Source organism: Panthera onca, chromosome B3 (genome assembly GCF_046562875.1).
Source record: "Panthera onca isolate mPanOnc1 chromosome B3, mPanOnc1 haplotype 2, whole genome shotgun sequence".
Classification (NCBI taxonomy): domain Eukaryota; kingdom Metazoa; phylum Chordata; class Mammalia; order Carnivora; family Felidae; genus Panthera; species Panthera onca.
In genome coordinates this window covers 97922721-97938691 of record NC_138344.1, presented here as the reverse complement: position 1 = coordinate 97938691, position 15971 = coordinate 97922721, and the positions used below count along the sequence as shown (strand labels likewise).

At 44.3% G+C, this 15971-nt stretch overlaps 1 protein-coding gene across 12 annotated transcripts in view; it reads left to right on the top strand.

The window, feature by feature from the left end:
* NIN (ninein) overlaps positions 1-15971 on the top strand; it is a 99372-nt gene that overhangs the window by 31713 nt on the left and 51688 nt on the right. For all 12 annotated transcript variants that reach the window (XM_060619801.3, XM_078448258.2, XM_078448257.2 and 9 more), the window contains 2 exons: positions 43-203; positions 15496-15535. In XM_060619801.3, the coding sequence (XP_060475784.3) occupies positions 43-203; positions 15496-15535 (201 nt within the window). The remainder of the gene's footprint in view (positions 1-42; positions 204-15495; positions 15536-15971) is intronic.

The window sequence follows — 15971 nt, the reverse complement described above, 5'->3', positions numbered from 1 at the left end:
ACTGTCATGTAATGTGGCCTCAACTCTTGTCTCCCTGCCTAGACTGTTCACTAGAAGCTCAGCCCAAATATGTTAAAGGTGGGAAGCGTTACGGACGAAGGTCCTTGCCTGAGTTTCAAGAATCCGTGGAAGAGTTTGCAGAGATTGAGCCACTAGATGAAGAAGCACGGCCTTCACACACCCCAGCCAGTGACCGCCACGAGGTAAGGAATTGGACGGGCACATCCATCCGGACCAGAGGTGCGGTGACGGACGGATACCCCTGCCACGGTGGTGTGGAAACAGGAGAACTGAGGGATTTATGGCTCTTCTCAGTTACCAGCTACTTGCTAATCTTATTACTTGGCCTTTTGGATATAGACGGCTAATTTTTCTTTTGTTTGAATGTTTTCACCTCTGTTTCAACTTCTGGAGAGCTGACATTTCTGTGCAAGCTTTGTGTTTATATATTTTAAAATTCAGTTATTTTCCTATTTTCTGGGGTCTGCCACTTTGAGCACTTCTTAGGAATACGTCTCTCCTCGTGGCACTGTCATTTTTAGTTATGTAAAAAGCTGCCCCCCCCCCCCACCCCCCGGCAAGCTATAAAACAGCATCTGTGGCAGGTAGGAAACAAAAGCAGTGCGCTTAGACATTTTGAAAACCGCGCCTTATCTATCATGGCGGGATAAAGCAGCTTTCAAACTCGGTTCTTGTGGTCTCAGCATCTGTCGTGGTTCTCCTTCCTGGCACCCAGGCCCGCCTGGCCTTCCAGCAGTCGGATGTGCCCACTTCCCTCATCTCCCTTCTTCCCCTTGTACTCATCGCCGTACTCTATCAATGAAGGAGAAGCAGTAACATTTTCTTTATCCATTCCTTACGGCTCATTTACCAGCATGCCATTTATAGAACATGATTGAAAACGCCATGCTGAGCAAGTTCTAAATATTTCTTGCAAATCCCAGCTCAGACTGGGGATGCAAATATTTCAGATATTAACATAAGCTGGGAAAGAGACAAAGTGTCTCAACCTTCTTAAATAGCCCGTAGATGGTGGTTTCCTGGAGGTGTGTGTGCACGTGTGTGCGCGTACACGTGGGCATTCATTGCTAACACCCGTGTTCAGCTCATTAAAATCCACAGGAAGCTTGCTCCAGTAATGACCCCAGCAGTCAGACATCTAGCATTTTCAGTCTTCCAGAATGCCCACAAACCCAAAGGTAACAGATCCTAGGTACTGAGCAAAAATGAAACCAGCCAGAGTACATTTAGAAGACACAGGACTGGTGGTCTACTGATCCCGAGAAGTTTGCACCATAGTTTTAAAGGAATACCTGTCCTCACACCAGAGGTGAAGGAGCAGTGGCAGACATGTGAGAGAAGAAAAGAGGAAGAAAAGCTAGAGAAGAGAGAGAGAGAGAAACTTGCCAAATGGTGTAAGGGTGGCATGGGTGAGAGGTGACAGCTGAAGACAGAAAAGGCAGTGAGAAGCAAGGAAGAGGCGCCTGGGGCCAGCCAGGGGCAGAGGCTACCTCTCTTCTTGAGTTCGGTCAGTTTCTGACCCTTTCTCATGTCCCTGTGAGAATTTATAGGGCCCTTTCCCCAATAAAACACATATACTCATGTGCACAAAAATTTTGCATATGCAGTTTCAGAGGTGTAAGTAATTTGCATAGTTATTGCAGTGCTCATAATATTTATCTTGCTGTCAGGAAGGATAGCATTTTGTTACACAAAATCTGTTTCATAACCCTGAGTGGTATGGAATGTATCTAAGACACTTTCCTATGGACCAAAAAAAAAAAAAAAAAAAAAAAAAATTAAAATATGTCTCAACACTTCTGGGGGTATTTGGTCCTTTTATTATTTGGAAAACACTTTTAAGTCTAATTCTCCTTTCTCCAACTGCTTTCAGTACCCAAGGCATTATGATTTGGTGCTCAGAAATTAAATGATTACTTATTTTTTTGATAACACAGTTTTGTTTTTTTTTTTTAATTTTTTTTTTTTAACGTTTTATTTATTTTTGAGACAGAGACAGAGCATGAACGGGGGAGGGGCAGAGAGAGAGGGAGACACAGAATCGGGAGCAGGCTCCAGGCTCTGAGCCATCAGCCCAGAGCCCGACGCGGGGCTTGAACTCACGGACCGCGAGATCGTGACCTGAGGGAAGTCGGACGCCCAACCGACTGAGCCACCCAGGCACCCCTGATAACACAGTTTCTAATTACGATCTTGGGATACCTAGAAAGTTCTTAAGCAGAGCTCTTATATCCTTGTTTTATCTTATCTATGGACTTCCAGTGAGATTTAGTGTTTAAAAGTGAGACTTTAGGCTCCTGTATAAATAAGGATAAGCGTTGAGGCCCGAGTTCAGGCGAATTCTTGCAGCTGTGTCTTAGTGAGAGGGCGTGTTGGGAGAACACATTTCACCCCCGATATTCAGCTTTCTTTACTCTTTCGGAACCTCTTAGGTGGGACCTTTTGATACTGTATATAGAAGCTTTAGTGCTCATGTGCCTTTCACTAGAACAGCAAATAGAGGCCTAGAAGGGTCCTTTCTCTCCATGTCTGTCTACCTTGAAGACCCCCTACCGACCCGACCTTGCGAATCTGTTAGATCTGGCCCCTGAAAGCCTATGAGGGCACTGGATAACCCCCTTTTACCCTGTCTTTTTTTAATTGCTGAAAGTGGACTCAAACTGAATGCTCATCCAGATGCTTTTTTGCCTAAAACTTTAGTGTTTCTGAGCTGAATTGAGTTGTCAGTTTTCAAATCGATTCATCACTTTAAAAAGTCAATAGTCTCACATGTGACATTTTTGAAGTTCCTGTGGGCAGCAAGGAGGGCCTGTCCAAGCTTTGTGTAGCAGTAGACTGCACCCTGCCTTCACAGATACTCAGTCTGGTGGCATAGTTTCCACGGGATGTCAGCCTTCATGGCATATACTGTTGTGTCAAGATAGTATTCCTGTTTCCTGGCCAGGTTCCATAGAAGCCTTAGCAATTTACGGCCACTCCGTTGGCCAACAGAACTTCACACTCTGGACAGCACGTGCTCGCACCAGAAATCCCCTGGTCTCTTCCCAATGCCTGGTAATCTTCCTTATTCTAGAGTGGCTCCCAAATGGGAATGATGGGGAGGAGAAAATTCTTAATGACCTGTGGGGTTTATTCATTAACTTATAAGCATTTCAGAACCTGTCAGAAGTTCTTTACTGTTGGCTTCTTTTTTTCTCTTTTGGCTGCCTGAGGCCCTTTTGTCTCCTGCCCTTGGGTGTTAAGAATTTATTTCTTGGGTATATTTGTTACCAGTGGTTCATACTCCATCTCAGTGCCATTGGGCAGCATTGAAGGAGGGAGCAGGGATGGGTGTCTCCTGATGGGAATAATTCATCAGGAGTAGTCAGCTGCTGAACCGCAGATGGGCCTTCTTGGTTTTGATTGTGAATTTCCTTTGACTCCTGGATCCTGGCTCAGGGCAAGGTGAGATTCCTAGCCGGCCTTTGAATGCAGTTTCTCCTCTCAGACATGCCAGATTTTTCCTAAAGTGAGTTTAGAATTTTTTGATGAAGACTAAAGGACCTTAACCCGTTGTCAAAGGTTACATGGAGAAGAAGCCTGGCTGTTGCTACCCAACAAGGAGACTAATCTTTGCTCCAGGATCAATCAGTTTTATTTACCTGAGCTCTTGGAGAGGGGTGGGCAGTGGAATGGAATGGGGTCACAGATACCTGCAAAAGTCTTGCTTCCTTCTAGGAACTCATCTTGTAGGGATAAGTGAGCAAACAGCCATCTGAAGGGATGAAACAATAATTCCTCCTCAGGGAGCCTGGGTGGCTCAGTCAGTTGAGCGTCTGGCTCTTGATTTCGGCTCCAGCCATGATTTCACGGTTTGTGGGTTCGAGCCCCACATCGGGCTCTGTGCTGACAGCGCATGGCCTGCTTGAAATTCTCTCTCTCCCTCTCTCTCTTCCCCTTTCCTGCTTGTGCACTCTCTCAAATAAACATTAAAAAAAAATATCTCCTTCCCCCCACTTCCCTCTAGGATTATTCTGTAATAAGGGAGTTGCCAAGGATTGACAGTTTGGTCCTCTACTCCTGGGTTCGTGACTTACATTTTTTTCTGCATTCTTATTTTGGGAGGCCTTCTCCCATATGTACAACCAAAATGATAGGTAATTCTCAGGTAACTCTCTACCTGTAACTCCAACCTTCTGTCCCACCCAACAAAACCTAGAAATACAGACAGGTAAGAGTGACACTGTTACAGAGTTTGCTTTCAAGCTATTACATTTATTTTTTTTTTTTAATTTTTTTTTTAACGTTTATTTATTTTTGAGACAGAGAGAGAGCATGAATGGGGGAGGGTCAGAGAGAGGGAGACACAGAATCTGAAACAGGCTCCAGGCTCTGAGCTGTCAGCACAGAGCCCGACGCGGGGCTCGAACTCATGAACTGCGAGATCATGACCTGAGCTGAAGTCAGCCGCTTAACCAACTGAGCCACCCAGGCGCCCCTATTACATTTATTTTTAATGTAAGTCCCATGTGAAGCTTCAGTCTTCATTAGTTACAAGAACCTGGAACCCCTCTCATAACCATTCGTGGCACCCCATTGTGACATGGTACCTTGGGTGAGAGCCTGCTTGGTGGCAGTGGAGTAACGAATGATCTACTAACTGGGCCTCATCCTCTGAATAGAATGTAGGAGAATAAGCCTTGCTATGAGGTGCTTTTGATTGTGTTCGACTTTTGTTTCAGTCCATATATGTTAAAGCCCTAATAAAAATTGTGTACATATTAATCCTCTTGATCTTGCCCCGAGCTTTAATTCTGGCAATTGGATTCTTTCCTGCTGAAACAGAAAATATCTAACCTAGCTATGAAGCTTGCTTCCCCTCCCGTGTCTAGTTCATAAGGCCATAAAGCCATCGCGTAGGGAAAGACCACTGTAATCTCCCCACGTTCTCATTGCTACAACGTGTATTTCAGAATTTCATTTGGAAACCCTGACGTAGAATGTGCTAATTTCACAGGTGCCAGGTAGGTTCCACCACGAGGCTGAAATGTGCCTTCACCTTCCAATTTAGGGTGTTTATCTGGCAAATGGATTCCCTTGGGAGTCTGACCTCTCATCTCAGGTGGTATTGAAAGGAAAGTGGTGATTTTTTTTCTTTTTTATGGGATCATTTTCACTCAAGGCAATTCAGTTGGACGTTCTATTCTGAATTAATCCAGACTAAGAAAGGGCACATTCTCGATTCCAGCGTAAGGTGTGATTAATGAGAACGTTTGGGTGGTTATTTTTGGTTAAGAAACAGAAGTGAGGTTTTAGTTTCCAGAGAGTACATTTTTTTCCCCTTCTCTTATATGCATACCCACAATGGCTACTGAACTGACCTTGAATTTTGTGGTTTCTTCTAAGGATAGGTGGAAGGCAGGGGTGGGGGGGGGAGCAAAACTAATGCCCAGTTCTATTCTGTATTACTGTAGGAAAGGTTGTTCCATGAATGTAATTAGGGCAGGACTACTTTGCTTTCTGCCCTCGTTGAAAACAGGGGACACCTTGTTAACTGTTTTCCTCCACAGGGAATAAATCGGGTCTAAGAAGATTATTATCAAGAGTAGGAGGCTTTAAACCATTATTTTTTCAACTACAGACAATAGTAGTGTAAGCCAAAACCGTGAGGTTTGAGTGAGGACCTGAGAGAAAAGTTGAAGCCACTTGCTTCATTTGCTCAACAATGGGGCTTGCTCAGCAAATCGCGTCTTTGTGTTTGGACTGCAGGGGGCGGGGGTGGTGGGGGTGGGTGGGACAGGAGTGGTGGCAGTAGTTTAAGAACTAAGAACAACCCCCCAAACTGATTTTTACTACCCCACATAAAATCAGACTTCTTCAAGAAGTGGGAAACTGACTTCTAGTCCCTTTATGTTCATTTTCATCTATGCATATCTTCACAGTCAACCTTCATGAATGATTCATTTATATTGTGTGGCGCAAATATTGAATTCTGGAGCAAACTTCTTAATGACTGAGAAGTTCTGCTAAGAGCTTTTGTCGTCGAAATGTACCTGTGTTCCCATTCCTCCTGTTAGATGTTTTGTTCTAATCTTTGACAAAGTAAGCACTTTCATTGCTGAAGCCATTTATTTCCATCAAACGATAGGACATCATCAGGATAGTTTTTTGTATTAATGGAATTTCCAGTGTTTCCCTTGAGTTTTCTTAAGTCTGTTAGATCCTTTCGCTATTCCCAGAGGTGAAACACTCATTCAGGATGCAATTGTAGATCACTTGAAAGTGATGGAAAGAAGTCCCTTCAAAGCTGGTAAGATCTCTCTCTTTTAACACAGACTGTAGCTCTCAGGCTTGCAGGCTTTGCTGTTCTGGTACGTCTTCCTGACTTGATCCCAGAGGGAATTGCCTTGGCATCCAGCCCCCGCCCCCATCACTTTCCAGGTCAACAATTTCTAGTATTTATTTACTAACAAGAAAGAAAAACAGACAACAAATTAAAAATGAACAAAGTTAATTTTAATGATAACATTTTCCATCTGTACCATTAAGTGTATCTTCCGAATGGAAAACACTGTTCATTATCCACCAAGAGCAACTCTGATGAAGGAGATACCATGAGCAGATGTATTAAAAAAATCCCTTTAGGGGCACCTGGGTGGCTCAGTCGGTGAAGCGTCTGACTTCAGCTCAGGTCATGATCTCGCGGTTCGTGGGTTCGAGCCCCACATCGGGTTCTGTGCTGACAGCTTGGAGCCTGGAGCCTGTTTCAGATTCTGTGTCTCTCTCTCTGCCCCTCCCCTACTCACACTCTCTCTCTCTGTTTCAAAAATAAACAAACATTAAAAAAAATGAGGGATTTAAAAAAAATAAAAATAAATCCCTTTAGGGACTTTCAAATCCAATGAGCCAAGAACACCCCCCATCTCAGTAGGAGAAGAGGCTTAAGGCTCAAACTCTTAAATTTGCAGCGTGGCAGGACCCATAAAAACATGTGTGCAGTGAAAAATCCTACATTAATTCGTGTTGTCCCCGGTATTGACCTGTAGGTTTTAATTGCTTTAAAAATTTTTTTAATGTTTATTTTTGAGAGAGAGGAACAGCATGAGCAGGGGAGGGACAGAGAGGGAGACACAGAATCTGAAGCAGGCTCTGGGCTCTGGGCTGTCTGCACAAAGCCTGATGTGGGGCTCAAACTCACGAGCTGTGCTATCATGACCTGAGCTGAAGTCAGACACTCAACCGACTGAGCCACCCAGGCACCCCAGCTTTTAGTTGCTTTTAAAGATAAAGGAAGGTCCATGGGTTCAGAGCAGAGAGACTGAGAGTTGGGCTGGCAGGCGGTCTCCATTGCCCATTTTGCCTGGAAAGGCAGGATGACAGAAACGAACCCAAGTCCCTACAGAAACAGGGGCCCTCCTCGGCTTGCTTGGCTTCTAGTACCCAGCCCAGAGCAAGCAAGGGCTTTATACATATTTAGAACTGTTAGTTAAATATGCCATAGATGGTGTGTTTTTCAAAGTCCTCACGTTTTGGTCATAAACACCCTTCTAAACTGAGTTCTGTTTGTGTTTTTCCAGAGACTTCCTGTGCTTAGCTAATTGTGCCACTCTTGTGAAATGGACACTATAGCTCTATTTGTTTGGGGAGCTTTGTTATTCCAGCAAATTTCCTTCCTCTTCTTTATGGGCTTGCAAGGCTTTCCCCTTTCAAAAAAAAAAAAAAAAAAAAAGGAAAAGAAAAAAAAAAACATCTGCTTAAGGCTGCTGAGATTGGTTCAGCAACCTCTGCTGGGAAAGAATAGCCCCGTATGTGCCCCCATAATCGTTTTAATTAGCCATACATTCTGCAGGGCACAAGGTCTGCGCTGGAGCAGATGGCTGGTGGGGGCTGGGACGGGGCTATTGTGGGCAGGGGCCTCGCCAGGCCCGCAGGCTGCAGATGCCGGCCCGGCCTTGGGGCTGGGAGCCCAGGATCCAAGAGGCTCGGGCCATCTGCTCTGCGGTCCAGCAAAGCAGGTGGCCCTCCAGAGAAAGCAGTCCTGAAAGCGGCATCACTGGTGTAGCCCACGCATATGGGGCACCCTCGTCCGGCTACCGGACAACCAGAGAGTTGACCACAATGGCCAGAGTGACGTTGAGATGCACAGCCTACAGAGCGGGCTTCCTTTGTCCGCCTGAGGGGGCTGGGGGGCTGCCTTCTGTAGCAGCCATTTTGGGGCCAGGCAACCTCTGACCCTCTCCCCTCCTGCTGCTCTCAATGGGGTCGTTGGCCAGCACACTTGGCATGGTCATATGGAAGCACAGGCAGCCCCTGCCAGCTGTGACCAACCAGGGGACACTCTCGACCAGGGGGAGGGCGACTAGGGAGGCCCTGCTCCTAAGCTGAATCAAAAGTTGATTGCTTCGTCACAATTACGTGTTCAAAGCTGTAGTTTCTACAGAGCCTCTTCTGGGTTTGTTCTTCAAGCTGACACTGGTCTATCTGTTGTTTCTTTTCTCTGCCCTTGTCCTAGTTTTGGACACCCAAATAGTAGGAATAGTAATGGTAATATCTATTTACTTCACAGATACTTAGCTCTCGAGTTATAGCAGGCACCGTTTGAAATGCATTCCAAATATTAGCACACCTTTGTAGGCAGGTACTGTTATTCACTTACCCAAGAGGTAACTGAGGCACACTGGCTATTAAGTAATGTGCCCAAGGTTGGACAGCAGGTAGGTGGTGGAGGTGAAACTGAACCCTGGGGGTCCAGCTCTGGAGCCCAAATCTTTTTTTTTTTTTAATGTTTATTTTTGAGGAAGAGAGAGAGCGGGCAGGGGAGGGGCAGAGAGAGGGAGACACAGAATCTGAAGCAGGCTCCAGGCTCTGAGCTGTCACCACAGAGCCCAATGCGGGGCTCGAACCCAGAGAACCGGCTCATGACCTGAGCCGAAGTCAGACACTCAACCCAGGCACCCCTGGAGCCCAAATCCTTAACCACATATTTGTTCTGGCTGAAATCATAATGACAGCTACCACTTCCTAAGTGCCAGGCATACGCTTTCACGTCTGCACTGGGCAGCTCATCCCCACTTTGGGCATGAAGTAAGGAACCGAGGGGTCACACTGAGCGACAGAGCCAGATCGAACCCAGTCTCTCTGTTCAACCCTTGTGCTCATGCCCTCTACCGTTTTGCCTCCAGAATCAAACAGAATGACCGTAAAACGCTTATTAACATCCATTGCACCAGTGATAGATGACCTAAGATTTCAGGGGAAGAAATTCAAAGTCCTTTTTCATGAATTAGTATTGAGAACACATGCCAGCAATTGTCCCTCCCTTCTTCGCCCACTTTTTCAAAGATTTTAAGATTATCTCCCTTCCAGTGCTCATGGCTGATCTGTGTCTAAAGACCACCTGCTGGGCTTTCACTGTGCTGGGTAAACTGGCAGCAATTAAAAGACCTTGTTCCAGAATGATGCCTCCCTTTATTGATGGTGTTCCAGTAGGCAAATGACCTAATCCCTCCAACCTTCTAACCTGCCATCCCTTCCTGCTCCCCCTGCTTTTTAATTGGAACTACTGGCTCCAGGCGTGAGAATGAACATGAGCTATGAATGAACTGAATCTCCCCCCCTCCCCTCGAAATTGCAATTTTTTTTTAATGATTTTTTTTAACGTTTATTTATTTTTGGGACAGAGAGAGACAGAGCATGAACGGGGGAGGGTCAGAGAGAGGGAGACACAGAATCCGAAACAGGCTCCAGGCGCTGAGCTGTCAGCACAGAGCCCGACGCGGGGCTCGAACTCACGGACCGCGAGATCATGACCTGAGCCGAAGTCGGCTGCCTAACCAAATGAGCCACCCAGGCGCCCCACGAAATTGCAATTTAACAACAAACATTCGGCTTCCGTGTGCTTACCTCCCCCTTGTTAAAGGAACAGACCCTTGGCAGAGACTGGGGAGAAGCACAGCACATGTTTCTGGGTGGCTAACTCCATCTCCAACTGAAGTGGTCTTGGAATGGAAATGTAGCCATTTAATATACATTTGGTTCTAGGCAGGGCTGTTCCTAGCTGGATCTCTGTTTCTTATACAGGGCCATGGGAGAAATGCTTGGGAAATTGTTACCCCTAGAGAGTTAAAAAAAAAAAATGTTTTTTGTTTTTAATGTTTATTTATTTTTAAGAGAGAGAGAGACACAGAGAGTGAGCAGGGGAGGAGCAGAGAGAGAGGGAGACACAGAATCTGAAGCAGGCTCCAGGCTCTGAGCTGTCAGCACAGAGCCTGATACAGGGCTCGAACTCGCAAGCTGTTAGATTATGACCTGAGCCGATGTTGGACGCCCAACTGACTGAGCCACCCAGGCACACCTCCCCTAGAGATTTTTTAACAAGTTGTCCCTTACCTGCCACCACTTGCCCACAGAGTTTGTGTGAAATCATTTAAGCTGCCAGTGCTGCCTGGGGTTTTAGAAGGCTGTGCTGTGCCTGGTGCCATTGGGTTAAGCTGCCTGAAGGATGGTCATGGTCTCAGTCCCCAATTCGGGTCTCAGACTGGTGTCCCTGATCTGTCCACACTCTGAGAAGCTCAGGAGGCACTGGCATCAGCAGCTTTCACCCTCCTGAACAGCACCTGCTACCCCCCCACTCCCACCACTCCAGGCCTCTTCTGTCTCAGGTCACAGAGCAGGTGGGTTCTGTGAAAGAACTTTCCCTTTCTCCCCACCCCCAGGTCACAGGAAATTCATTTAGTGAGAATTAGAGGGCAGGGGGTTAAAAAGAAATAGTGAAGTTGCACCTGTTTATATTGCACAAACATTTATTTATTTATTTATTTATTTATTTATTTATTTATTTTTCAATGTTTTTTATTTATTTTTGGGACAGAGAGAGACAGAGCATGAAAGGGGGAGGGGCAGAGAGAGAGGGAGACACAGAATCGGAAACAGGCTCCAGGCTCTGAGCCATCAGCCCAGAGCCCGACGCGGGGCTCGAACTCACGGACCGCGAGATCGTGACCTGGCTGAAGTCGGAGGCTTAACCGACTGCGCCACCCAGGCGCCCCGTGCACAAACATTTATAATAGCAAAGGAAATATAACTGTTTCCCATAGTCCCTCAACTAAATGCGTCTATTTTTCTTATCTCTATTTCCTTCCATTCTTTGTCTAATTGTATAAATATTTTTGCCCGTGGTAGTCATAGCGTAGATGGCATTTTTGTCATGGTCTTTCATTTAACATTTCACGTGTTTTTCCATGTCTTACATGGTTTTAGAATTGTACTTAAACTTTTTTTAATGGTTTTATTTATTCTTGTGAGAGAGAGAGGCAGAGCACAAGCAGGGGAGGGACAGAAAGAGAGGGAGACACAGAATCGGAAGCAGGCTCCAGGCTCTGAACTGTCAGCACAGAGCCTGATGTGGAGCTTGAACCCACGAACCGTGAGATCATAACCTGAGCCAAAGTCAGATGCTTAACTGACTGAGCCACCCAGATACCCCTAGAATTACACTTTCAGGACTTTTTGTAAAAAGTTCTAAATGTACCTATCCGTGCATAAACTTTTTTCCTTTGATTTTATTGTCAGTGGAAATCATATGAAATTATTGGGTCAAAGAATACGAACATTTTCATGGCTTTTGGAACATGAAGCAATTTTCTTTACCAAAAGGGTAATATCCATTCCCACTACTACCAGGAACATATAAACAGGCCTATTTTAATTCATAACCTTGATGGTAATAGGACTTAAGTACTGCTAATTTAATGGGAACAAAGGGATTCCCTGGTTTTAATTTATACTTCTTTGCTGTTGAAATGAGTCTTTCCCCATATTTATTTGTGTTGCCTTTTATGTGAATTGTCTCTTTGTATTCTTTGGATATCTATCTACTGGACTTGGCATTTTCTTACAAATTTATATGAATAACTGATAATTCCCCCCAGGCCACCTAAATTAATGCCTTAAGTTTAAACATGGTAATGAAAATAAAATCTTCAAAAATAAATTTAACATGTACTACATAAACACATGTCCAATAAAAATAAGATTTTACAGTGCTTATTGTTTGCCAAGCACAATTTTAAGCATTTTACCCAACTCTGTGAAATATGTACTACTTTATTCCCATTTTATAGATGGAGAAACTGAGGCAAAAAGCAATTAATAAATTTGTCCAGGCCAAATTCAGTAGTTAAGGGGCAGTATGGCTTCTTTGTCTGTGATGTAACCCCCTTACTCTTATTAGTTTGGGGAAAGAACCAGGGAAGGAGAACAGTTGGGGAAGTACTGTCCTGAGAACTGAATCAGGTATGGGGGCACCTGAGTGACTCACTCAGTTAAGTGTCTGACTTGATTTCTGCTCAGGTCATGATCTCATGGTCTTGAGATGGAGCCCTGCATTGGGCTCTGTGCTGAATGTGAAACCTGCTTGGTATTTTCTCTTTCCCTCTCTCCCTGTCCCTCGCTCTCTCACTCGCTCTCTCAAAATAAATAAGTGAATCCGATATAATCATCCAGTCCCATAGACTCACGAAATATTTGAAACAGTATGTTAAATCCTCTTGCTTCTCTGAACTAATTGCTCACTATTTTTAAATGAATGGAGGGGTGCCTGGGTGGCTCAGTTGGTTGAGTGTCTGACTTCAGCTCAGGTCATGATCTCACGGTCTGTGAGTTTGAACCCCATGTTGGGCTCTGTGCTGACAGCTCAGAGCTTGGAGCCTGCTTCACATTCTGTCTTCCTCTCTCTCTGCCCCTCCCCTGCTCATGCTCTGTCTCTCTCAGAAATAAACAAACATTAAAAATAAATAAATAAATAAAATGAATGGAGAAGTGAGAAAATGTAAGCAATAATCTTTTAAGTAACTATACATACCTCATGACTTTAGGAATTGTTACCAAGGGGGTTTTGAAGGTGTGTTTCTCTTTTAGATCCTCAGACTAGATAATGTGAACTGACTAGTCTTCAAATTTGCTGATTCTTTCTTCCTGCCAGTTCAAATCTGCCATTCAAATTCTCTAGTGAATTTTTGCATTTTTCCATCTGTGTGTCCCAGTTGGGGCTTCCTTTATTGGTGGGGCCCATTGATACTCTTCCTGTTTTTGTTCTGTCCATCTGTGCTATTAAAAATCCTTTCCTCCTTGTGATTTAGTTTTATTTTGACCAGTGGTTCTTAGATCATAGAAACCTATTTTGTTTGTTTTAAGCAGATTTAAGGGATTCCATTTTAGGGTGCTTCCAAATTATATGCTGAATAATGAATGAATTTTCACAATTTGGAGATGCAAAAGTAGTATTAGTATAAGAATTTAAGTCTTTGCTCTGTGGGTAAGAAAATAAATATGCTGGGACAGACAGGACACTTTTATTAGTGGAGCTTTATTGATTTAAATCATTTTATATGAAAACAGTAGAGCTCCACCCAGAAATAATAATGTAAGAAAATTTACAGAGGGCTGTTTACCCCACCGCTCCTTCCTTACCCCCACCATGCCTCATATATCCACTAGGTTTGAAATACATCTTTAGGAGGAACTGTGGGCTGCTAAAATTGTAATCACAAATGAACAAGCAAAAATCACACTGTCCCCTAATTCTGTTTCCATAACTACCATGTATATTAGTGACTTTCAGTTGTAATCTGAATGAGTTGTAGTGAACTTGTACATTGTGAGTTATGGCTTTTTGAGGTCTTCTGCATGGCACGAACGATCAACCTCAGCATTGTCAGTCTGGAGTTTTAGTTTAGTGTGACAAAACTGGGGAAACTCTCTGATGCTCTCTTCAGTGTCTTTCCAAGTAAAATATGGAACTGTGAAATTCTGGTATACAACAATGGTCCTTTAATTAATTGGAGAGGACCAGCATGAGTGAGTATGGGGTGGAAAAAGACATGCTTGGGTTGCCTGAAAGAGGACCTCCACTCATATCAACTTGAATGGGATACTGAAAGTCAACGTTCAATCTAAGAATTTAGGGTGGTACACTCTTTGCCGTAGGGATGCCAGCTCTTGGAGACTGGAGTTAATCAGGCTTATTTTCCTGTTGAGTTTATTGAGGATTCCAGGAAATCAGATCATCTTGTACAGTTCAACCATCACAGAGAAAGGGCTGGGTATTTGTTATCGAAAGCAGTTTCATTCATCAAGTTGGATCTCTGCTGAGACAGCAGCCAGGTTTTGAAAGGGGGATACACCTTTTCTCAACAGGGTTTCCTGCCATGGTTGTAAAACCTCCCAACAGGAGTGATTAGGCACCTCGCAGGCTGGCCAAGGGCCACCGCGACCTACTTGTTGCCACTGACCAGAAGCAGACCTGTGCTGCGCTTGGCTTGTGGACAAATGTCCAGAGTTTGGTTCTGATTGTGTCCTGGCTGGGTGCTTTCATGCAGTACACACACTATAAAATGTATGATGTGACTTGAAAAAGACCAGTAGTAACATAGCACAATAGGGGCAAAATGGTCCAGTTCAGGTAAATTTCACTGCTTCTAATGCAATTTACTGGTAACATGTATTTTCTTTAACTTGAGCTTTCTAGCCCACCTGTTTGGGGTTGCATCTCTGTCTCCTCCCTCACTGTGTCACAGACATGCTAGGCTCATTCTTACCTCTGTGCTTCAGCAAATAGCAGCTGCTCCTTTCTTTTCACATGGCTGTCTCCTGCTCACCCTTCAGGTCTCAGTTTAGATGTTGCTTCTTTCAGGAAGTCTACCCAGATCTCCTAAGTCTGAAGGATCCTATTTAGATACCCTCATAGTATTTGAACTTCTACATCATAACACTTTTTATAGGCTTTTTAATTTTTTTTATTAATTTTTAAATGCTTATTTATTTTTTGAGAGAGAGACAGACAGAATGCCAAGTGGGGGAAGGGCAGAGAGAGAGAAAGAGACACAGAATCCGAAGCAGGCTTCAGGCTCCAAGCTGTCAGCACAGAGCCTGACACAGGGCTTGAACCCAGGAGACATGAGATCGTGACCTGAGCTGAAGTCGGATGCTGAACCGACTGAGCCACCCAGGTGCCCCTCCATCACACTTAATATACTACAATATTATACTTTGTTTTCTTGTCTGCATGTCTTCATTAGCATTTAAACTTCTTGAGGCAAGAAATGTGTCTGTTCTGTTCATAGTTGTATCCTGAAGTTGTATCATAACACTTAGCACCCAATAAACATTGAAGAACAGATTCATAAATGCATGGTATGAATTTTTGTTGGTTGATGGATTCTGAATATTTGCTTTGGCTTGGTTTTATCGGCTGTCACAGGTTTAGCTGTTGAATAAGTGAATTTGCAAATGTGAAAGGCAAATCCCTAGTGAGATAGTGCGGGTGGCTAAGTGGTGTTTCTTAGGTGTCTCTTCTCGATTTGCTGGTTGACTAAGGATGGCCCACCGAAAGGTTCTGAATCATGTGACTTACTTGGGTGATGATCGCAGAGTTTTCCCTGGAAAAACTGAATATTTACTAAAGCACACTAATCTTTTCTTCTTGCCTTCTCATAGCACTGGAAGACACAGCGCAGTGAAGAGTATGAAGCGGAAGGTAGGAACTGTGTGTGTGTTGGAGCCTGCCTGGAAAGGAAGGGCTGCCATTCCCAGGGCACTTTGCACGTCCCCATTTCCTGCATCTCTTAGCCTTCTTCCCAACAAACAGCCTTGCATGCTGGAGGCCCGCTAAGAAGTAACGTTAAGAACAACAGCAACAACAAAAAAATCCATTCCCAATGGAAAATTCATAGTTTTAAAATCCCAGCATTTTAACCTCACACAAGGTATGGCAACTAAGATGTAGAATTTCACTTATGGGTTAATTACTCTCTTAGGCAAACTTTCAAATTAACCTATTTAGTGTTGAACTGCTGGGGCCAGCAGATGGCACTGTGGTTCAGCTGACAGAATTTGAGCCCACCTCATAGCCTACCCTGGCTGTACTCTACTTAAGTGTAATTACTGTGTGTTCTCTATGTCTCTAACCTGGA